The sequence below is a fragment of the Crocuta crocuta genome, unplaced genomic scaffold, assembly GCF_008692635.1.
Source record: "Crocuta crocuta isolate KB4526 unplaced genomic scaffold, BGI_CrCroc_1.0 scaffold728, whole genome shotgun sequence".
Taxonomy (NCBI): Eukaryota; Metazoa; Chordata; class Mammalia; order Carnivora; family Hyaenidae; genus Crocuta; species Crocuta crocuta.
In genome coordinates, this window is record NW_027528815.1 from 127,893 (window position 1) to 151,500 (window position 23,608).

Sequence of the window (23,608 nt, forward strand, 5' to 3'; positions counted from 1 at the left end):
TGTGATGACCCCCTCTGAGCTTTAATGCCCTCAGCTATAAAATGGCAAGAATGACAGAAGTCACCTGCCCAGGTTGTTGGGAGAATTAAACAGTGACCTTCTTTTACAGCAACAGCACAGACTCTGACGCCAGGAAGCTCTCGCTAAGTGGTGGCAACATCGTCGTAATTTTACCCCAGAGGAATCATCTATCCCCCGGGATGTTGGCTGGGGCAGAACTCACATGCTCTGTGCATTCTCAGCAGCAAGTTTATCCACTTTGGTGTCAGATCTAAAGATAAAACTTCAAGACCATTTCCACTCAGCCACTCAGTCTCTATGCTGAAAGCCAGCGCTGTGGCGTGATCATAAACCTTGGAAATAATACCTTAAGAAATAGCAGGTAGGACTGGGGGCAAGATGTGACCATCAGGGGTCGCTCGAGGGAGCTTCTCTGGGGTGGTAGGTTTTCTTGGAACAGTTGTGTCCTGATTGCGGTGTTGCTTATACAAAACTATACATGTGTCAGGGCGCCCGGGTGGCTTAGTCAGTTAAGCGTCCGACTTTCGCTTAGGTCATGATCTCGCGGTTCATGGGTTCGAGCCCCGCGTCGGGCTCTGTGCTGACTGCCAGCTCAGAGCCTGGAGCGTGCTTCAGTCTGTGACTCCCTCTCTCTCTGACCCTCCCCTGCTCACGCTGTCTCTCTCTCTCTCCTAGAAATAAATAAAAACATTAAAAAAAAAAAATTAAAAAAAAAACTATACATGTGTGAAGATTCCATAGAACTATACAGAAAAAATAGAGTGTATGTAAAAACGAGTGAAATCCAAATAAAGTGTGTAGGTTAGCTAACAGTACTGTCCCAGTGGCAATTTCCTGTTTTGGTATTTGTACCGTGGTCATGTAGGATGTTATCACGGAGGGTGGGCGAGAGCTCTCTACACATGTTACAATGTCTATGTGAATCTAAAAAATGAAGTTTAATAAGCAGGCTGGCATTGCTGCTCAAATAAATGATTCATTACTTCTGACCGACTTATTCAGCAGAGAACACAAGGTCGTATGCCAAAGGCAATAACTACGGAGGCCTGACACCATGCTCGGGCACGGGGAACAGACGTGGCACAATTTACTAGAAGGTGAAGAGATTAACTGGACTCCAGAGCCTGGATTTCTTCCAGCTTGTCTCCTGCCTCCTGGCCTTTGCACCTGCTGTTCCCTCTGCTGGGAATACTCTTTTCCCTACCCACTTCACCTGGTTAATGCCTACATGCCCTTCAAACTGAAGATTAACTGCCATGTCTTCCAGGATGCTTTTCCTGACCCCCAGAGGAAATTAAACACCACCTACCCGACTTGGGATACTCATCACATATTATCACAATTACTTTTTACCTGTTTTCCCTGCAACAATGTGAGGTTCATGAGAGGAAGGACTCTGCTCTGTACTTTCATATATATTTTCCTACCAAACAGGCAAAGAATAAAAGATAACCATAATACCCACTGCATGTGAAGATGTGGTTAAACAGGCACTTTCATATACCAAGAAATGCGGAGATGGAAGAGATTCTCAGGTATTTCCTGCATCATATTCTCTCTCTCCCTCTCCCTCTGTCTTTCTGTCTGTCTCTCTCTCTCTCTCTGGCTGGAAGGAGACTTAGCCATGAAGAGCCTCAGATTATACATTCTTTGCCATCTCCCTCATGCTTTTAGCATAACATCCAAGCTTTTAACATGACAGTTAAGACCAATGTATCTCCAACATCTTGGTTAGCACCTGGCACAGGGTAGGTGCTAATTAAAGGTTTACTGGATGAATGAATGAATGGATGGATAAATGCTTGCCAAGAGTACTCATACTATAAAACCTTTACATCAGGTTAATCTGAGCTAGAAAAGAAAATCTAAACAAGTATCATCATATCCAAATACTGTGTTCTCACTAACTCCCCGTCTCACCTCTTCTCCGGAATGGCAACAATCCCTGTCCCATTTATAAAAAGAAACAGCAGAGACACAGAGAAGCTACATGACTCTTCTAGAACCACAGTTAGCAAGCAGACTGTAGGCTTAATTCATGGGAGGAAAAAGATCCCTCAGGTTGCAAGATCCCTGTTCCTCCCTCCAAATTTGAAGATCTTATATTACAAGTAAGCACCTGAATAGTCCCAAGGTCCTATGCTAGGCTCATTTGGAGGCAAACATCCAGAAGGCCTTTATCTAATTGCTTTCAAATCAAGTGCACATCAATAGGAGGGAAAAGGAAGTTGCTTTGTGCAATAGGGTGCAATTCCAAGGATGGCCAGAAGGTGGTGGCAGAGCATGCCAAGGTGGCTGGTCTTTCTCACTCACCTGCTATTTTCCACCAGGTAATGCACTATTTTGTCCAGAACCTTCTCAAACAAGGCAGTGCGGATCCACAGGTGCTTGATGGCGAGCGGGGATAGGTTGGGCAGCTTCGGCAGCTTCCGCACATTCTCCTGGAGGCCCTGGATCTGGTTTCGCCTTCAAGACCAGTACAGAAGCAGGATGATTATTCACAAAAAAGGAAATCCAGCAGGACCCAGATGCAAACAGCAAAATGCCCCACCTCTCTAGGAAATGAAGGAATGGTAGCTAAAACAACAAGAACCCATATTGCTCCTGGAAAATGGGGAAAGTGTTTAAAAAAATAATACCTGGTGAGCGTGAAGATGCGGTAAAACAGACACCTTCATATGCTGTTGATGGGCAAGCCAGATTCTCATAGTGATATTTCTCTTCATCTCTCTCTCTCGCTCTCTCTCGCACTCTCTCATTCTCTCTCTCTCCCTCCCTTTGTCAAGAATGAGCGATTGCATGGATGAATGAATGAATGAATGGCTCTCCCTTACCACCTGGCATGGGTATCTCTAATTCCTCCATTAGAAAGTCATTCCTGATATTATGGAAGGCCCATGGAAATCCATCCCTTTCAGAAGTTCTCAGCAAACACTTGGGAAGTTAGCAGATGGATTGGAAGGCACCTTGAAGACCAAGTGGCTGAGGAGTCAGATTCCAAAAGGGAGCTGGCAATGCTAAGTCCAGAGCCTAGACCATCCCACAGTTCTGGCCAGCAGCTCTGGGCTGGCACAGCCCAAAAGGGAAGGAAAGGGCCATTTTCCAGCCACTGAAGTGGAGTGATCACCCACAGCGGAGGCAGCATGCGCGCCTCTCTCTCCCTTCTCTTGCCCGTAACAGACGTGGCTAATCAATCCACACATTCTTTCCCATGACGCCCGATCACAGCTCCAGAACCTTTCCTTTGGGAGGCCACCAGCACCAACTGGAGCAGAACCTATTTGCACCCCTGCCCAGGCTCCAGACCGAGGCGCTGGCGTAGAGTCAAACCGTACAGTCGGGACTCTGGTGGAAGGTCATAGGCACACACTCAGCCCATGAGCCTCCCCCAGTAAATCAGCCCTCAAGACATGTGAGTGAAGCCACTGTTCCCCTTACTGCCTCAGCATCAGTGTCTGGTCCGTACAGACGGAGGCTATAGTGGTTTCATTAAACTCTGGGCTTCCTGCATGAGGAACGGGTTTGGCCTACCAGCAGACACATACTCATTCGACAAACATTCCTTGAGCATTTACCAGGTGCCGGGCACTGTCCAGACACTGGGGACAAAATGGGGAGTAACAGACTTTAGCTGCCTGTTCTCATGGAGTTCAGAGCCAAGTAGAAGAGACAGACAACAGTCAAGTGAAAAGTACACAAAGGAACGAATAATTAGAGGTGGTGATGACCACAGGGGAAAAAACAAACAGAGTGATATATAAGAGAAAACGGGGTGAGGGTTGGAATTTACCCTGAACTGGGGGAAGGCCTGAATGATGACAAGGAACCAGCCCCAGAAGATGAGGTGCGTGAATCGGGTTGGCTGGTACAGCATGTGCAAGGGCCCTGGGGTAGGAAAGAGTCTGGCGGGTCTGAGGAGGAGAAAGGAGAGTGCAGACAGTGCCAGGAGGTGTGGGTTCTGGCAGAGCTCGGGGAAGAGCCTGGACTGTCCTCTGCGGGAGTGCCCCAGCCAGACCCCATGCTCCACACTCACGCGCTCTCAATCAGCTGCTCCAGGTCCTGCACCTTGCGGCTCAGCTCCTCGGCCGGCGGGAAGTTCTTGCCCACCTTCATGAAGAGGGCTGCAATCTTGTTGCTACGCAGAAAGCCCGCTGCGCGCCGCCGCAGCCCGTGCAGGACGCAGGCCTCTACCGCCGCTGTAGGGACACAATGGTCAGCGGGCCCTGCCCTGTCTCTGCTCCCCAGCACCCAGCCCAGCTCAGATCTTCAGGCACACAGAGGCGCGTTGGAGGGCGGCGGGCCCCAGAGTCACAAAACCCATGAAAGCGTCATAGGAAAGTCACGTATGCCTCTCTACCTTCCGCTCCCTCAAAAGGGAGCCAGAGAGCTTAGCAGTTAACCTGTGCTCGCTGCCTGAGGTCCAATTGTCTGTGCTCACATCCTCTCCTAGACGGTAACCAGCTGTGTGACCTTGGGCATGACTTCCTCTCTCTTTGTCTCAGTTTCTTCATCTGTGAAATGGGATAGTACGAACAGGCATCTGACATGGTTGTTGTGAGCAAGGCGGGGAAAATGCAGAGCAAGCACTTCACATAGTCTGGTACATACTGAGTGCTTTAGGAACATTTGCTATTACTCCTGCCGGTGAGGGAGGGGAGACTGACCACGGACTGGTGAGCTTTACCTCGGGTGAAGAATCACACGATCGTCATTACTCCTGTGATTCCAGGAACAGCTAACATTATGGATCTCATTCCATCTCTGCCACGGCCCAGGAAGAAAGGAACGCCATCCCCATTTTTCAGATGTGGAAACTGAGGATCTAAGAGGGGAAACGAATAGCCCAGGGCCACCCAGGCAGAGCTGGGATCCGAACCCAGGCCTGAGCCCAAGGTGTGCTCACAACCCTTATGCCTCCACAAAGGATTTGAAGAGAGGACTGTCATCATCTTCCTGTGTCTGCGTTTCCCCTGGACACCCTGCCCAGAGCTGGAGACCTGGGTGGTAACCTGGACTCTACCACTAATTTGCTGTGTGATCTCAGGTAAACCGCTTTCCCTCTCTGGGCCTTTGTGTTCTCCCCCTGGGAAACGGTCCCTGTGCAGGCCATTCTGATGGCCTCTATCTTATTTCTGATACTTTCAGCTTCCCTTTATTGAGTATTTTCTTATTTTCTGTCTTAGAGGAAGCTCACCCTGGTAAATAATAGGAGCATAATCAATGTTGATGGAAAAAGTGCACATATTATAAGAGCCACTCCTGACTGGGTATCTGCTGGGTGTGAGGCCAGTGTTAAGGTCTGCCTTACCTAATCCTTGTGGAATAAACCCATGAAGTGAGCATTCTAGTTACTGTAACCACAGAAGGCACACACCAGCAGTCTGAGGGTTAAGAACCCGGCCAAGGTTCTGTTGCGTGCAAGGAGAAATACCGAGAGGTTTTGGTGCAACTGCTTGTCTTGATTTATTGTTGTTAGCAATTATTTGACATTTTAAAAAATTTATTATTATACTTTTTTTTTCTTTTTTTTTTAGTAGGCTCCATGCCCAATGTGGGGCTTGAACTCACGACGCTGAGCTTGAGAGGCATGTGCTCTACCGACAGAGCCAGCCGGGTGCCCCAGCAATTACTTGGCCTTGAATGGATGCCCACCCTACTGCCTCACCTGCTGTGGGCCTCATATATTCTGGGTAAGCATCCCTTCAACATCATCAGTTCTCCTTACACACACCACACTTTTGTTTATACTGCAAAAAGGTAATTAACTAGAGAATGGCGATTTTATCACGTTCTATTCCTCTAAGTCTTCAGGGGGTAAGCACGCTCGCACACTCTGAAATGGACATGCCTGTTATTTTCTTTGCAAATAGAGATGCCCAGGAGGAAAAAAATGATATATATTCCCATATTCACATTTATGGGTATACATACACATATATACACATATGTAGACATATGTATATATGTACCCATATACACACATACACATAAGTATATAAATACAGGTGTATATATATATATATGTAACTTAAATAAACAGATCTCATTTTTAAAAAATTTTGGGGGGCACCTGGGTGGCTCAGTCGGTTAAGGGTCCAACTGCAGCTCAGGTCATGATCTCACAATTTGTGAGTTCAAGCCCCACGTCAGACTCTGTGCTGACAGCTCAGAGCCTGATGCCTGCTTCAGATTCTGTGTCTCTCTCTCTCTCTCTCTGCCCCTCCCCTGCTAATGCTCTCTCTCTCTCTCTCTCTCAGAAATTAAAAAAAAATTTAAAAAATAAACATTAAAATTTTTTTTTAATTTGGGGGCACCTGGGTCCCTCAGTGGGTTAAGCATCCAACTTCAGCTCAGGTCATGATCTCATGGTTTGTGGGATTGGGGCCCACATCGGGCTCTGTGCTGAGAGTGTAAAGCCTATTTGAGATTCTCTCTCTCTCCCTCTCTCTGCTCTTCCTCTGCCCATACTCTCTCTCTCCAAATAAACGGATTTGTGTGTATGTGTGCTGAGGTCACCCAACTAACAAATGGCAGAGGAGGGATTTGAACCCAGGTCTGCCTGGCTGCAAAGGGGCTAAGCCAATATCAGTGGGCTCCCAGGTCGCGGTGCATGCGCGCATGAGTGGTGCGTCCAGCCATGTGGATGAAGGTGAGGACCCACTCGGGTTCCCCGCTCTGGCCTCTCCACGGGGCCGAGAGTGCGAGAGGGGAGTTACAGCATGTCCTCCACCCCGAGACATCCCGGCCACTGAACGAAAAGGTTTTCAGGGAGAAAGAAACCTCCCCACTTATACGTACGCGTGGACAGAAGCTGAACCCTGACTCTGGGGACACGCACAATGCATGTCTGTAGCCACTGTGGAAGTACGGTAAGAACCTGGCAGCACCGTTATTTCTGGAGTCTTGTGAGCAGAGCTGGTTCAAGGACAGAAGTTTGAGTCCAGCTCCGAGCCCCGGGCCCGCCTTCCTTGCTGAGCCAGGTGGACNGCTAATGCTCTCTCTCTCTCTCTCTCTCAGAAATTAAAAAAAAATTTAAAAAATAAACATTAAAATTTTTTTTTAATTTGGGGGCACCTGGGTCCCTCAGTGGGTTAAGCATCCAACTTCAGCTCAGGTCATGATCTCATGGTTTGTGGGATTGGGGCCCACATCGGGCTCTGTGCTGAGAGTGTAAAGCCTATTTGAGATTCTCTCTCTCTCCCTCTCTCTGCTCTTCCTCTGCCCATACTCTCTCTCTCCAAATAAACGGATTTGTGTGTATGTGTGCTGAGGTCACCCAACTAACAAATGGCAGAGGAGGGATTTGAACCCAGGTCTGCCTGGCTGCAAAGGGGCTAAGCCAATATCAGTGGGCTCCCAGGTCGCGGTGCATGCGCGCATGAGTGGTGCGTCCAGCCATGTGGATGAAGGTGAGGACCCACTCGGGTTCCCCGCTCTGGCCTCTCCACGGGGCCGAGAGTGCGAGAGGGGAGTTACAGCATGTCCTCCACCCCGAGACATCCCGGCCACTGAACGAAAAGGTTTTCAGGGAGAAAGAAACCTCCCCACTTATACGTACGCGTGGACAGAAGCTGAACCCTGACTCTGGGGACACGCACAATGCATGTCTGTAGCCACTGTGGAAGTACGGTAAGAACCTGGCAGCACCGTTATTTCTGGAGTCTTGTGAGCAGAGCTGGTTCAAGGACAGAAGTTTGAGTCCAGCTCCGAGCCCCGGGCCCGCCTTCCTTGCTGAGCCAGGTGGACGTGATTGCTCAGGATGGGTCAGGGGCTCCCAATTCCCTAGAGTTTTAAAGCCCATCCATCCTCTCCCTTTATTTGGCAGCAGCCACAGGCAGGGTGAGGAAGGGGCGCAGAGCCTGTGGCCAGATGTGAGGCGTCACCGGGGGTATGGCCACCGTGAACTGAGCCCACAGGAGGAGAAGACAGTCCCTCTGGCGTCAGCAGGACTCACTCTTGGGGGACGCAGAGGCCATTCTTAACTTCTTCTCTCAACCTCTGTGTTTCCAAATTCCCTCACAGAGCCCTTAGGGACTCCAGAAATAGCTCCAGAGTCACAAAGCCAAAAACCAGTGAATCCTTGCACAGAGATGCCATGCCCCCAAGGCAGCCCACAAAGACAGAAGCCACTTTCAAGGCCAGGAGCCATGGACTCACCACAGAAGGAGATGATGTGGCTGCTGTCCTCATGGACGAACTTCCGTGTGACCGCCTCCTCCATGATCTGCTTCACCTGGAAAGGCAGAGGCAGGTGGACAAGGAGCCCCAAGGGGGACTCGGGGTGCGGTCACCCCCACGGGCCACGCCATCCTTCTTGGCCCTCTCAGTGCCATGATAACTGCTTTCCTTCCTCATCGCACCTTCTGGAAGTCTGAGGCCTGGGGCCTATGAGAGCCTAGCGTTTTACTGAATTATTTCTTCAGGCTCTCTGCGTGCTTGGTTTCTTCTCAGGTGTCACATGAAATGTCATCTTCCTTGAGCCCCTTATGTGAGAGAGCCCTCCCCTGACACCATCCACACCTTGTTACAGCCCTTCTGGGTACGTACACTATTCCTGCCCTGTTTATTTGTTTCCTATCACGCTCTCCTAGGATATAAATTCCCTGAGCACAGGGCCTCATCTGCCTTGTTCACTTCTGTATCCATGGAGACTAGAACAGAACCTGGTGCATAGCAGGTGTTCAATAAATATTTTCGGAAGGAAGGAAGAAGAGAAGGAAGGAACGAAGCAAGGAAGGAAAGAAGGAAGGGGGGAAGGAAACAAGTACATAATAAAGAATCAGGAAGGTATAGTGACAAGTCAAGCCTGCAATCTAGCAGACCTGGGTTCCAATCCCTGCTTAGGCACCTACCAGTTGGGTTTGTGATCTCATGTGGGGAAACTGAGGGTCAGCAAGGTGAAGCAAACTGCCCAGAGAAGTAAAGCTGGCCCAGAGCGGACACCGAATTCCAGGCTGTCTGACTCCCCAGGCATGTGTCTTCCTACCATCCCCACACACTCTACAAATCTTTTTTGAGCACCTTTGAGGTGCCAGGCATGAGGGACACAGTGCTGAAAGGACAGCCGTGCCCCTGCTCACAGAGATGACTCTCTGGTGGCCCGAACACCCTTCTGCTTTGCTGGATTCTGGCCCCCACTCTGCCCAGCATCACTACAGGGCTTTAGCAAAGCACTTACTTCTCCTCTCTAGAACCTCGGTTTCCCCACCTTGAGGTTGAGGAGGCCAAGAGAGAGCACCTCAAAGGCCGGTCCTGGCTCTCCATTGCCAGGGCTGCGATGTGGGAGTAACAGGAGCAGTTCTGGCCCCAACCCCCTCCATGAGCCGCTGCTCGCCTCCTGGCTGCCCCATGGCCCGCTCTGCCTCCGCCAGACCAGCTCAGCAATACACCCACCGGAAAGCAATCTTGGGCTCCCCATGCCCCTCCTCCCTTCCTCCTGGTCGCCTCCGGGAGGGGAAAACAGAACTCAGAGCATCCCCAGGGGCCGTGCTCTGCAGCGTCTGCCCACACAGCCAAGTCAGCACTAGCGCCGTGAACAGCGTCACACAACCAAGTCAGCACTGGAGCCGTGAACAGCGCTGACCGCTGAGCTCAGCGAGCCCTAAGCTGGGCTTTGCCAGCTGCATTTCTACGTCTGAAACTATCTAGCCAAAGCCCAGGCACTGACTTTGTTTACAGGGGTGGAAACTGAGGCTCAGGGAGGCAAACTGGCCTACTTAAGGCCACAAAGCTAGGAAGCCATGGCCAGACTTTTGGCTTAGGACGTTTTGGTTTTGTTCTTTTTGTTTTTCCCCATCTCAGCTCCGTATCCCAGCCACTGTGGCTACTGACTGTGTGCCCACAGTCAAATCACATCACCTCTCTGAACCTTAGTTTTCTTGTTGAGTGAAGGGCGTATAGGAATAGCACCTCCCTCGTGGGGCTACAGGAAGACTGAACAAGGTAACGCACACCATGTGCTGAGCACAGAGCCTGGCACACAGGGTGCCTGCAGTAAGTGTTAGTTGCCTAAAACCTCACCTGGCTTCTTTTAATGTTATTCTGGCTGAAATGGTAACCTGTTCAGGAGAATAAAATTCCCCTGTTTTTAGAGTCCCCACAGGGGCTGCTTCCGAACACCCATCAGATTGATAAGCACAGAGCCTGATGCGGGGCTTGAACCCGCGAACTGTGAGATCATGAACTGAGCCATAAGAGACTCTTAAAAAAATTTTTTTAACGTTTATATATTTTTTGAGAGACAGAGCATGAGTGAGGGACAGGCAGAGAGAGAAGGAGACACAGAATCTGAAGCAGGCTCCAGGCTCTGAGCTGTCAGCACAGACCCTGACGCGGGGCTCAAGCCCACAAACCGGGATATCGTGACCTGAGCTGAAGTCAAATGCTTAACCAACTGAACCACCCAGGCGTCCCCCATAAGAGCCTCTGAAATACAGAGAACAAACTGAGGGTGCAGGAGGGAAAGGGGGGGCTAAATGGGGAATGGGCATTAAGGAGGGCACTTGTTGGGATGAGCACTGGGTGTTATATGTTAAGAGATGAATCACTGGGTTCTACTCCTGAGACCAAGTCTACACTGTATTAACTAACTTGAATTTAAATAGAAAAAAATTTATAAAATTAAAATTAACGAAAAGAAAGGTCACGAATGACTTTTGCATTGGTACACACGTTAGTTGAAAAAACGCCTTCCTAGCATCATAACTGTGGGTAAACAGGGCAGAAGCATTATCAGCCCTGCTTGTCAAGGGAGCAAACAGAGGCACAGAGAGGTGGTGTGATTGGCCCCAGGTCACGGGGCTTGTGAGGAGGACAGTCAAGGCTTGGACCCAGGCTTGTCCGATTCCAGGGGCTGAGTTCCTCTACAACACGCCACTAAGCCCACAAGTCTCAAAGCATTTACCTGCCTCTCTTTTCTCTCCAGGTACCCGCCTCCTTCCTTCCTTTGCTCCCCGAGGCAGGATACGCTGAGGCTGGCCGACAACCCAGTGTGTGAGAACCTGCCACAAGGGGCTTGACAAACACCCAGACCGGGACATCTTTCGAGAATAGAGAGGGGTGTCCAGGCAGCTAGGATAATAGTGATTCATAGTGGTTAATTAAGAGCTACGAATCTGGGGCCAAACAGGCATGGGTTCAAATCCTGGTACAAACACTTCCTAGCTGTAGGATCCGAAGCAAATTCCTTTACCGGGTACCAACTCCCAGAGTCAAGAAAATCTTTTGGCTCTACCACCCCAGAGCCTGACCATTTCTCATCCTCTGCACCAGCACCTGTCTCGTCCAGCTGGCCTTGCTCCAAGTCACATGTCGCCTGGACAGCTCTCACTGTCTCCCTGCTTCCACCGTCCAGCGGCTCCGCAAGGATCTTGTTAGATGGTAAGTCAACAGAACAACCAGACAGAAGATCAATAAGGAAACGGAGAGCCTGAGCAACATCATGGACTGACTGGATCTAAGGGGCAGATGGTGCCCTCCACCCAACATGAGCAGAAGACACGGTTTTCTCAAGTACACACAGAGCATTCCTCAGGACAGGGCAAGTTCTAGACAGGGCTCGGAACAAGTCTTACCAAACCTTAAAAGACAGAAATCGTACAAAGTGTCTCTTCTGACCACAATGGTGTGAAACTAGAAACAAAGGGCATGTGTGGAAATTAAACCACACACTCTTTTATTTTCATTTATTTTGAGATAGAGAGAGCAAGAGAGCAAGGGAGGGGCAGAGACAGAGAGGGAGACAGAGAATCCTAAACAGGATGAGGGCTCAATCCCACGAACCATGAGATCATGACCTGAGCCACAATCCAAGAGTCAGACACTCAACAGACTGAGTCACCCAGGCACCCTACCACCACACACTCTCCAACAACCAAGGAGTCAAAGAAGAAATCACAAGAGGAATTAGCAAGTATCTTGAGACAAATGGAAAGGGAAAGGCAACATATCAAAATCCACAGGATGCAAAGAAAGCAGGTACAAGGGGCATTTATAGCTGGAAGTGCTTACGTTCAAACAATGAGGAAGATCTCCAATCAACAATCTAACCTGTCTCCTCGAGGAACTACAGAAGAACAAACGAAACCCAAAGCTCACAGAAGGAAGGTCATCCCAGACATCAGAGCAGAGATAAACAAAATAGAAAACAGAAATACGAGGGGAGGTTTTAACAAAACCAAGAGTTGATTCTTCAAAAAGATCAGCAGAATTGACAAACCTCTAAGTCAGACTAAGAACAAAAAAGAAACAAGAAGACTCAACTAAAATCAGAATTAACCCAAATCCTCCTCAAATTCTTCTAAAATAATAATAATAATAATGAAACAGGGGGGAACACCTGTGTTATATATGAGGCCGACATTACTTGGGAAAGCAAAGCCAAACAAGACACGACACAAAAACTAGAGACCAATGTCTCCAATGAATGACTCCATCAGAATCGTCAACAAAACACTAGCAAACAGAATTCAGCAGTATCCAGAGAGGACCACACGCACCATGACCAAGTAGGAGTTATTGCTAAGATGTAGGGAGCGTTCAAGACACAAAAGCCGACCAATGTAAGACGTCAGCATTAACATAACGAAGAGAGGGGCACCTGGGTGGCTCAGTTGGTTGAGTGCCCGACTTCGGCTCAGATCATGATCTCCCGGTTTGTGGGTTCGAGCCCTGCGTCGGGCTCTGTGCTGACAGCTCAGAGCCTGGAGCCTATCTTCAGATTCTGTGTCTCCCTCTTTCTCTGACCCTCCCCTGCTCCCACTGTCTCTCTCTCTCTCTCAAAAATAAATAAAACATTAAAAAAAAATTTTTTAACGTAACAAAGAGAAAACATACCACATGAGCATCTCGGTTGGTACAGAAAAAGAAGGTGACAAAATTCAATACCTGTTCATCATAAAAACACTCACCAAACTAAGAACAGGAAAAAACTACCTCAACATAATAAAAGTCATATATGAAAAACCTAGAGTTACCATTCCACGTGATGGTGGAAGACTGAAAGCTTTTCCTTCAAAGTCAAGAACAAGACAAAGATGTCTGTACTCGCCTCTTTTACTCCACGTAGTATTGGATGCTCTAGCTAGATGATTTAGGACAAGGAAAATAAATAAAAGGTATGCAAATCAGAAAGGAAGAAGTAAACTGATTTTGGTTGATCTTATGCTCAAAAAACCCTAGAAATTCCACAAGAAAGCTGTTAGCAGTCATAAATAAATTCACCAAAGTTGCAGGATACAAAATCAACACGTGAAAACTAGCTGTATTTCTAAACACTAACAATAAACAATCCAAAAACAAAGTGTTAAACATTCTGTTTACGGTATCATCAAAAAGAGGGGCACCTGGGTGGCTCAGTCAGTTACGTATCCAACTTTGGATCAGGTCATGATCTTGCAGTTTGTGAGTTTGAGCCCCGTGTCGGGCTCTGTGCTGATAGCACGGATCCTGCTTTAGATTCTCTCTCTCTTCTTCTCTCTCTGCCCTTCCCCTGCTCATGCTCTCTCTCTCTCAAAAATAAAGAAACACTGAAAAAAAAAGTAGCATCAAAAAGAATAAAATACTTAGGGATAAACTTAACCAAGGAGGTTAAAGACCTGTATGTTGAAAGCTACAATAAACCTGCTAAGAGAACTTTTTAAAGATACAAATAAATGGCAAGGTTTCCCACGTGTTCAGAGACTGAAACACTTAATATCATCGTCAATAAAACCCAAAGCAATCTATACGTAATCCCCATCAAAATCCCAATGGCATTTTGTTGATGTTGTTTTGGGGTGCTTTTTTGCAGAAAAAGGAAAATCTATTCCAAAAGTCGTATGGAATCCCATGAACAGGCAATCTTGAAAAAGAAGAACAAAGCTAGAGGTTTGATATTTCCTGATTTCAAACCTCATTATAAAACTACAGTAATCAGGTGGGGGAAAGGGAGAGAAGCAAACCATGAGAGACTCTTGAATGCTGACAAAAACTGAGGATTGATGGATGTGGGGGGAGGGGGGGATGGGCATGGAGGAGGACACTTGTGGGGATGAGCACTGAGTGTTATGTGGAAACTAATTTGACAATAAACTATTAAAAAAAAAAACTACAGTAATCAAAATACTAGCATATTTTGAGGTACTGGCGTAAACACAATGGTAAGAATAGACAGCCCAGAAATAAACCCTCACGTCTATCAGTACATACGAAATGATCTTGACAGGGATGCCAAGACCATTCAATGGAAGAAAGCACAGTTTTTCCCACAAATGCTCTTGGGAAAACTGGATGACCACATGAAAAAAGAATGAAGTAAGACCCTCACCTATACCATACACAAAAATCAACTCAAAATGCATCAAAGACCTAAATACCAGAGCAAAAACTACAGAACTCCTCAAAGAAAGCATAGCAGAGAAGCACCATGACTTGGCAACGACTTCTTGGCTGTGACACCAAAAGTCAAGGCGGCAAAAGTTAACATAAAAGAAACTGGACCGGGGCGCCTGGGTGGCTTTGTTGGTTAAGCGTCCGACTTTCGCTTAGGTCATGATCTCATGGTTCGTGGGTTCCAGCCCCGCGTCGGGTTCTGTGCTGACTGCCAGCTCAGAGCCTGGAGCCTGTTTCAGTCTGTGACTCCCTCTCTCTCTGACCCTCCCCTGATCACGCTGTCTCTCTCTCTCTCTCTCCTAGAAATAAAAAAAAAAAAAAAAAAAAAAAAAAGAAAGAAAAAAGAAACTGGACCACATTAAAGTAAAAAGACAAACAAACGAAACTTCTGTACATCAAAGGACACAATACACAGAGTGAAAAGGCAACCCACGGAATGGGTGAAAATACCTGCAAGCCGTGTATCTGATAAGGAGCTAATATCTGGACTCTACGATGCATTCCTACAACTCAATGACAAAAAACAACCTGATTCCAAAATGGGCAAAGGACCTGAACAGACACATCTCCAGAGAAGGTCTATAGATGGCCAACAAGCACACGAGAAGATGTTCAACATCTCTCATCATCAGGGAAGTGCAAAACAAAACCGTGATGGGATACTGACCGCCTCACACCTATTAGGATGGCTCCTCTCGAAAAACGGAAAATAAACGCAAGGGCGCATACAGAGAATCAGAACCCTCATGCATTGCTGGTGGACATGTAGAATTATGCAGTTCCTAAGGAAAATAGGATGGCAGGTCCTCAAAAACTTAAACAGAAAATTATCTGATCCAGCAATTCTGCTTCTGGGTATATACCCCAAAGGACGGAAAGCAGAGTGTTGAAGAGAGATTTGCACACCCATGTTCGTGGCAGTGCTGTCCACAGCAGCCAAGGGTGGAAACGACCCAAGTGTCCACTGATGGACAGATGGATAAACAAAATGTAGCAAACACGTTCAAGAGAATATAATTCAGCCTTTAAAAGGAAGGAAATTCTGGGGCGCCTGGGTGGCTCAGTTGGTTGAGCATCTGACTCTTGATCTCGGCTAAGGCCATGGTCTCATGGTGTGTGGGATGGAGCCCCGCATAGGCTCTGCACTGATGGTGTGGAGCCTGCTTGGGATTCTCTCTTTCCCTCTCTCTCTGCCCCTCCCTGTCAAAATAAGTAAATAAACTTAAAAAAAATGCTACTACATGCATGAAACTTGAGTACGTCATGCTAAGTGAAATAAGCGAGGCACAAAGAGACAATATACGTATAAGAGGTGCCTAAAGGAGGCAAGTTCACAGAGACAGAAAAAAGGACGGTGGTTGCCAGGGGCTGGAAAGGGGAGGGGAAGAAAGCATGGGAAATTAGTACATAATGGGTAGAGAGTTGTAGTTTTGTAAGATGAAGAGAGACTGACCACACAACAATGTGAATTACTTAGCACTTCCGAACTTAGAAGTGATAAAGAAGGCAAATTATACGTTCTGTGTATTTTGCCACAATTTTTAGAAGTGTGGATATTATGTGTTAATATAGTATAAATAAATATTTTGCACTTTATTTTTTTTTAACTTTTTGATGTTTATTTATTTTTGAGAGAGAGAGACAGAGAGAGAAAAAGAGAGAGAGTGTGAGCGGGGGAGGTTCAGAGAGAGAGGGGGAAGCAGGCTCCAGGCTCTGAGCTGTCAGCACAGAGCCCAATGCGGGGCTCAAACCCACAAACTGTGAGATCATGACCTGAACCAAAGTCGGACACTTAACCAACTGAGCCACCTAGGGGCCCCAAATATTTTGCAGTTTAAAAGAAAAACAAAAACAAGGTAAGTCAGACCACACCCCTCCCCTGCTCAGAGATCCGCCATGGCTCCCATATCACATGGAGTGACAGCCCAAGTCCTCTTGATGGGTCACAAGGTTCTATGTGACCTGGACCCACCACTGACCTTCTGAACCCCACCCCCCCACGGTTCCACACACCACTTCTTGCTGTCTGCCCAACTTGATGGTCACAGGCCCATTTCATGGCCCTCTGCATGTGCCATTTCCTTTACTGGAATGCTCTCTCCCCAGAAATCAAACACAGTTCAACTCTGTGCTCAAATGCCACCTACCAGGCCTGATCGTGCTATTTAAAACTGCAACCCAGGGCGCCTGGGTGGCTCATTCAGTTAAGCGTCTGGCCCTTGATTTTGGTTCATGTCATGATCTCATGGTTCATGAGTTCGAGCCCCACGTTGGGCTCTCTGCGTCAGCATGGAGCCCACTTTGGATCCTCCCTCCCCTCCTCTCTCTGCCTCTCCCCTGCTCGTGCATGTGCTTTTTCTCAAAAATAAACATTAAAAAAAAAAAAAAAACTTCAGCCCTTATTCCACCCAACACTCAACATACCCATTTTCTACCTATTTCTCTCCATAGTGCCTCTTGCCTCGAACACACTATACACTGGGCTTATTTTGTCCTTGGCATCTCCAATTTCATGAGCTTCTACGCTCTGTGTGGTCAGGAGTTCTACATATGTCATGCACTGCCCTACTCTCAAGACCTGGAAGAATGCCCAGCACACAGCAGGCACTCAGTAAGTATCTGTTGGATGAAGGCAAACCTTCTATGGTGATGCTTAAATGAAGCACTATAGGTAAAGCACTCAGCATAGTGCCTGATCCAGAGTACATGCTCACTCAACAGACACCCTCCTGCCCTGTAACAAGTCACACCTGGCCCCTGCACTACACTCTTCTGCTTATCAAGCACACGTATGCAGGCAAAACCAGGTTAAAAAGAAACAAGACTAACCTTGCAGAGGAAACTGCTGTCAACGGCAACCTGCAGGGAGTGTGGAAAGAAGGGCCTTTGCCTCGAAGATGGAGGTGGAGGCTATAAGCAGGTGGAACGGACAGAAGTGGTAAGTCCCGAGAGTGTCGCACTTTGTGAAGTTCTCTCCTGCCTGCTTTGCCTCATGGGGTCATCACGACAACTCAGGGTAATACTCTCTCCACTTGCAGAGGAGGAAAACTGAGACTCTGGGGTGGAGGATGCTCCTTGCAATGGACTGCATGTTTAAGTTCCCCCAAGTTTGTGTGTTGAAATTCAAATCCCCAGTGGGATGAGGTGGGGCCGGTGGGAGGTGACGAGGTCATGGGGAGGATTGGTGCCCTTTTGAAAGAGACCCCAGAGAGGTGCCTGGGTGGCTCAGTCAGTTAAGCGTCCGACTTCAGCTCAGGTCATGATCTCACGGTTCGTGGGTTTGAGCCCTGCGTCAAGCTCTGTGCTGACAGCTCAGAGCCTAGGGCCTATCTTCGGATTCCGTCTCCCTCTCTCTCTGACCCTCCCCTGCTCATGCTGTCTCTCTCTCTCTCTCTCAAAAATAAATAAAACATTAAAAAAAAAAAGAAAGAGACCCCAGAGAGCTCCCTGTCCTCTTCTGCCATGTGAGGACACGGAGAGAAAGCAGCTGTCTCTGAACCAGGAAGCCGGTTCCCAGCAGACACTGAACTCCCGGCACCTTGATCTTGGACTTCCCAGTTTCCAGAACCATTGAGAACGAAATGTTTGTTGTTTAAGCCACCTCCTCTGTGATATTTTTGTTTTAGCGGCACAAATGGATGAAGACACTTCTCCAAGTCAGCACAACAAGGAAGTTCCAGGGGCAGATGTGGTACCTAGAACTAAAGTCAGCAAGGCACAAAGCCAGGGGTCTGCAAACTGTGATCTGTGGAGTAGGTGTTCTTGACTTTGCTGGCCATCTGGTCTCTGTCTCAACTATTCAACGTCACCCTTGCATCAGGAGAGCAGCCAGATGTATTTTTTTTTTAATATTTTTTTTTAATGTTTTATTTATTTCTAGGAGAGAGAGAGAGAGAGAGAGAGACAGCGTGAGCAGGGGAGGGTCAGAGAGAGAGGGAGTCACAGACTGAAACAGGCTCCAGGCTCTGAGCTGGCAGTCAGCACAGAGCCCGACACGGGGCTCAAACCCACGAACCGCGAGATCATGACCTAAGCGAAAGTCGGACGCTTAACCGACTAAGCCACCCAGGCGCCCCAAGAGAGCAGCCATATGTAAATGAATGAGCATGGCTCTGTTCCAATACAACGTTATTTACAAAAACAAGTGGAGAGCCAGGTTTGTCCCTTGGGTAATAGTTTACTGACTATGAAATAATAAAAATACATATATCTGTTGGTCTTGGCCCCCAGTTCCCAGCACAGAGCTCCTAAAACCCTGCTAATTTCCTAAATGATCACAGAACTAGGAGCATCTTCTGTTGTCTTTGATCTCAGTTCCTGACACAGAACTTCTAAATCCCTTGGAATTTCCTGGGTGATAGGAATGTCTTGTTCTAAGGAGGTGATGCCTGGTGGGCCCCTGGATCGCTTTGGGATGGGGACTGGTCACCAGAAAGACCAAGCCATGGTGAGAAGCTTGGACCTTTCAGCCCCATCTCCCATCCTCCAGGAAGGGGACAGGGGAGGCAGACTGAGTTAACTATCTATCGTGTGTGTGTGTTAATGAAGCCTCCATAAAGTATGAGGCTTGGAGAGCTTCTGGGTTGCTGAACATGGAGGTGATGAAAGGGTGGCACAGGGTGACCCAGAAGCTCCGTGCCCCTCCCCCCAGACCTTGCCCTAACATCTCTTCCATCCGGATGTTCATCTGTATCCTTTATCATGCCCGTTCGTAATAAACTGGTAAACATGTTTCCCTGACTTCTATGAGCAAACGATTGAACCCCAGGAAGGGGTTAGGAGAACCCCAATATGTAGCTGTCAAGAAGTACAGGGGACGAGGTGCCTGGGTGGCTCAATTGGTTAAGCATCTCACTTCAGCTCAGGTCACGATCTCACAGTTCGTGAGTTCAAGCCCCGTGTCGGGCTCTGTGCTGACAGCTCAGAGCCTGGAGCCTGCTTCGAATTCTGTGTCTCTCTCTCTCATTGCCCTTCCCCTACTTGTGCGTACACATGCTCTCTCTCTCTTTCTCTCTCTCTCTCTCTCAAAAATAAACAAACAAAACAAACAAAAAAACAAGTACCATGACAATCTGAGACTTGCAAATAAAGTTGGGGGGGGGGGGCGGTCTTCCAGGCATGAGGCCCCTAGCCTGTGGGATCTGGCACCAACTCCAGGCAGGTAGCATCAGAATTCAATGAAGGGCAGGCCATCAGCTGGTGTCAGAGAACTGCCCAATGTGTAGCAAAGCCACACACTGGGGCCCGCGATATCGTCCAGTCCGGTGAGAGTGTGAGGTAAAGGAGAAATACATAGGAGTGTGTTCTTCCAACTCACCGATCCTGCACAAGAATGCCTGGCAGCACGGGGCCAGCCCGGTGCCGGTGTCACAGAGGGGGACAGCATGGGGGAGGGCTAACGCAGCTGACGGCCCCATGCACAGGGCCAGCGCTCTGGTAGGCAGCTTGTAGCCCTCCTGCCCTCAGGGGCGGCCATCCGCTGTCGCCTGCTAGAGTGACTGTGACATGACGCAGGAGCCCTGCTGCCTGTCCGCGCCCTCCCCCGGGGCAGGTGCAGAAACCGCGGCACCCAGCTGCTCCAGCCATGAGAGGCAGCCAGGACCCGCCCTACATTCTGGCTGTGCTACCAACCAGGCTGGCACTGCCCTGTGGGGCCTCAGTTTACCCCTCTGGCCTCAAAGACCCACCCGGCTCCCACTTTTCAGGGATGGCTTCACCTCCCCAACTGTGATGGGCTGAACCGTGACTGCCCCCCCACCCCACCCCCGCCCATTCACAAGTGGAAATCTTAACCCCTAGTACCTTAGGATGTGATCTATTTGGAGCCAAGATCTCTACAGAGGTAATGATGTTAAGATGCGGTCACGAGGGTGGGGCCTCATCTGGTGTGACTGGTGTCCTCACAGAGGAAACTGGAAGGCAGACCACCACAGAGGGAGGGCCACATGAAGACACAGGGAGAAGAGGGCCATCCACAAGGAACACCGGGAACAGAGCCTTCCCTCGTGGACCACAGAAGGAGCCAACCCTGCTGACATCATGACCTTGGACCTCCAGCCTCCAGCACTGTGAGAAAATACATTTCTGCTGTTTAAGCCACCCAGTGTGTGGCACCTTGTTATAGCACCCAGGGCAGACTGATACTTCCACCATCAGCATCCTCACCACCCTTCTCTCTCCAAATGAGCTCTTCAGTGCCAGAAAATGAATGAATGAGTGAATGAATGAATGAATGAATGAATGAATTCTACGTTTACCTGTATTATTAACTCGCTATACCCGCTCCACAGCTCTGTGAGGCTTGGTTCTATTTTTATTTATTTACTTTTTATATATTTTTAAGTTTATTTATTTTTGAGAGAGAGCGAGCAGATGCAGGGGAGGGGCAGAGACAGAGGGGGCCAGAGGATCCAAAATAGGCTCCATACTGACAGTAGGGAGCCTGACGCAGGGCTCGAACCCATGAACCGCGAGATCATGATCTGAGCCGAAGTTGGACACTTAACCGACTGAGCCACCCAGGCGCCCCGTGGTTCGTTTTTTATACTGATTTCTCACACCATGAGAATGAAGATCAGAGAGATTAAGCAACAGACCCGAGGTCACACAGGGAACAGGAGGCAGAAGCAGAATCTACACCCAGGCTCTTGATGCTATTCTAGAAGCTTCAGCCAATGGCCTGTCTTTGAAAATAATAATGCTCTAACTTACTAGGTGCACAGCACTGGGCTAAGCATACATGGTGTCATGGACTGGATGCTTGTGTCCCCCCAAGATTCACATACTGAAGCCCTACCCCAGCCCCCGTGTGATGGTATTTGGAGGTGGGGCCTTTGGGGGGAAATTAGGGTTGGATGAGGTCATGAAAGAGAGGCCCTCATGATGGGATTGGTGTCCCTAAAAGAAGAAGACAATCAGAGCACAGTGACAAGGTAGTCATCTGCAAGCCAGGAAGAGAGCCCTCGCCAGGGACTGAATGGGCTAGCACCTTGACCTTAGACTTCTCAGCCTCCAAACTGCAAGAAATAAGTGTCTGTTTAGGTCACTCCATCTGTGATGTTTTGCTTCAACTGCCTGAGCTGAGACACAGGGCAAGCCCCACATGATCCTCACAGCGGCCACCAGCACAAGCTTTACAGATAAGTTCGGAGGTATTGGTTACTACCTAGCCCAAGTCACCAGAAAATCCATATAAATCCTGCTGAGGTTTATATGCTGGTCAATATGACTCCAAGGGGAGCCTCTGCCCACCACACTCTGCCCCAGAAATAGGGGTCAGAAGCACTCCCTGGGACCTCTGGCCTCAGGGACATGACAGATCACACAATACAATCCCTTCCCTTTCCTCTCCCTCTCTCCAGAAGGCCTGGAGGACCCCGTAACCACTGCACATGGCCAATAACAGCACTGATGTGTTTCTTCCACATCGCAGCACAAGCCAGGGTGGGGTCCGGGGGGCTTCTGCCTCTCTGGGTCGCAGGATGGCCGGGCCCAGCAAAACTAAGATTCGGAAGTCGGCTGTTGGCAAAACCGTGGGCAGGAGGTTCTGTGTGCTTGAGGGATAGCAAGAGCATTTTTTGGTCAGGGAACAGGGGCCACAGGACTCAGGGATAGAGAAGGGAGGGCACTGGGGGCCACGAGACAGGCTCTGGCCCCTCTCTGGCTCCTTGGACAGGTTTTGAGGATGTGGCAGGTGCTACAATGTGCCTCATAGACCCCTTCTGGACGGGGGGCTGCTAGGAGGTAAGAACCCTCAGCTGCCAGCCCCTTAGGGGACAGGGATCCCTTTGGCTACAGGGAAAGCCTCCCTCAAGGTCCCACTGCTTCCCCGGGGGGATCCCATCCAGTGATGGGAACATGTAGGCTGTGGAGATCTGGCATCCCTGCCCCCAACTCGGAACAGAGCGAAGGGCCATCCCAGCAACTTGAGAACTCCCCATGTGGCTTCCATGAAAGTCTCGTGACCCATCTTCTCGCCTTGTCCACCGCCACTTGCTTTACTTTGCACCCCCTGGGTGTCAATCCCAAAGGCGTGCCCTAATAAACCCGCGCACGGACCTCCATCTTGGCGACAGCCGCCCCTCAGGGACCGCTAAGCCACAACACGGGTGCTTCCAGGCAACAGTCAACAGGGACAAGCTGCAAACCGTTCAAACGCTGGCGAATTCAGCTGGGCAGAGGCCCTGATGCCCTGAGCGCATGGAGCAGCGGGGATGGAGTCCAACAGACCTGCCCTGGAAGACCTTTCAGTCCAAAGAGCCAAAAGGTAGGACAAGCTAAGACAGGTACAGAGCAAGTGTGACGCGGCCGAGCAGAGCTGCTGACACAGGGTCCAGCAGCACCAGCACCAGCTGGGAACGGGCTGGAGATACAAATACTGGGGACCTGTGGAGTTGGCAACTCTGGGGTGTTTATCAAGCTCTGCAAGCTACTCTCACGCATGCTCAGCTTGCACCGGCGGGTTTCAGACCCAAAACCCGTAGGAAGAGACTCAGCAATCACAGCTCCTGTCTGGGGACCTTCCCCACACAGCCAGTCCCTTCTGGCCAGCTCACCTTGCTCCCCGTATCAGACTGGGGCAGGTAACAGTTCCCGGTTCCCCACTATTACAATCACAGGGTGCTGCACCCTTTTCCCCACCCACCCCACCCTGCCTTAGTCAAGATCACCTTTATTAAACTCCCCTTAATGTGCTCAGGTTGGAGGAATCATCTGTTTCCCATTGTTCCCTGGACGGTATACACACATCATCTCAAGTCCAAACTCTGCAGGAAGAAGGCTGTCTGGAGCTGTGGACCCTGAAACTCCGAAAGGGTGACCCCCAGGAAGGCAGGCTCCTGGGTATGATGGATCTGCGGCGGAGTGAGTAGTGGAGGTGGGAACACAGCACAGAGGGTGTCGTTCTCAGCCCTAAGGAGGGGTTCTGACAAGGGAGGTGCCTCCCCCACTAGGCTGGCTCCCAACTTCCCCAGAAGTTAATAACGGCGCTGACAGCCTGAGGCCAGAAGAGGAAATTAAAAAGGCGGGGGTGGGGGGTGGAAGCCGGAAGGTGGGTCCCTGAGAGCCTTACAGGAGAGGGCACTGTCTCGCTTCAGGAAGAGGCTGGGGCCCACACTCACAAGGGGTAGGGGAGGACCTTCCCCGGGGAACTGACCAGCACTGTGNCCCTTCCCCTCTCAGCCTTCCAGGCACGAGCTTGGACTCGGTCTGCTGTGGG

The 23,608-nt window shown here is 49.3% G+C and overlaps 1 protein-coding gene across 1 annotated transcript in view; it reads right to left on the reverse strand.

Annotated features, from left to right (window-relative positions):
* Window positions 1–9,371, reverse strand: part of SGSM1 (small G protein signaling modulator 1) — a 63,741-nt gene extending 54,370 nt beyond the window's left edge. The window contains exons 1-4 of the mRNA XM_077755880.1: window positions 9,333–9,371; window positions 8,179–8,254; window positions 4,055–4,217; window positions 2,335–2,487 (exon numbers count right to left, since the gene is read on the reverse strand). Coding sequence (XP_077612006.1) covers window positions 2,335–2,487; window positions 4,055–4,217; window positions 8,179–8,254; window positions 9,333–9,371 — 431 coding nt within the window. The remainder of the gene's footprint in view (window positions 1–2,334; window positions 2,488–4,054; window positions 4,218–8,178; window positions 8,255–9,332) is intronic.
* Window positions 9,372–23,608: the final 14,237 nt, after the last annotated feature.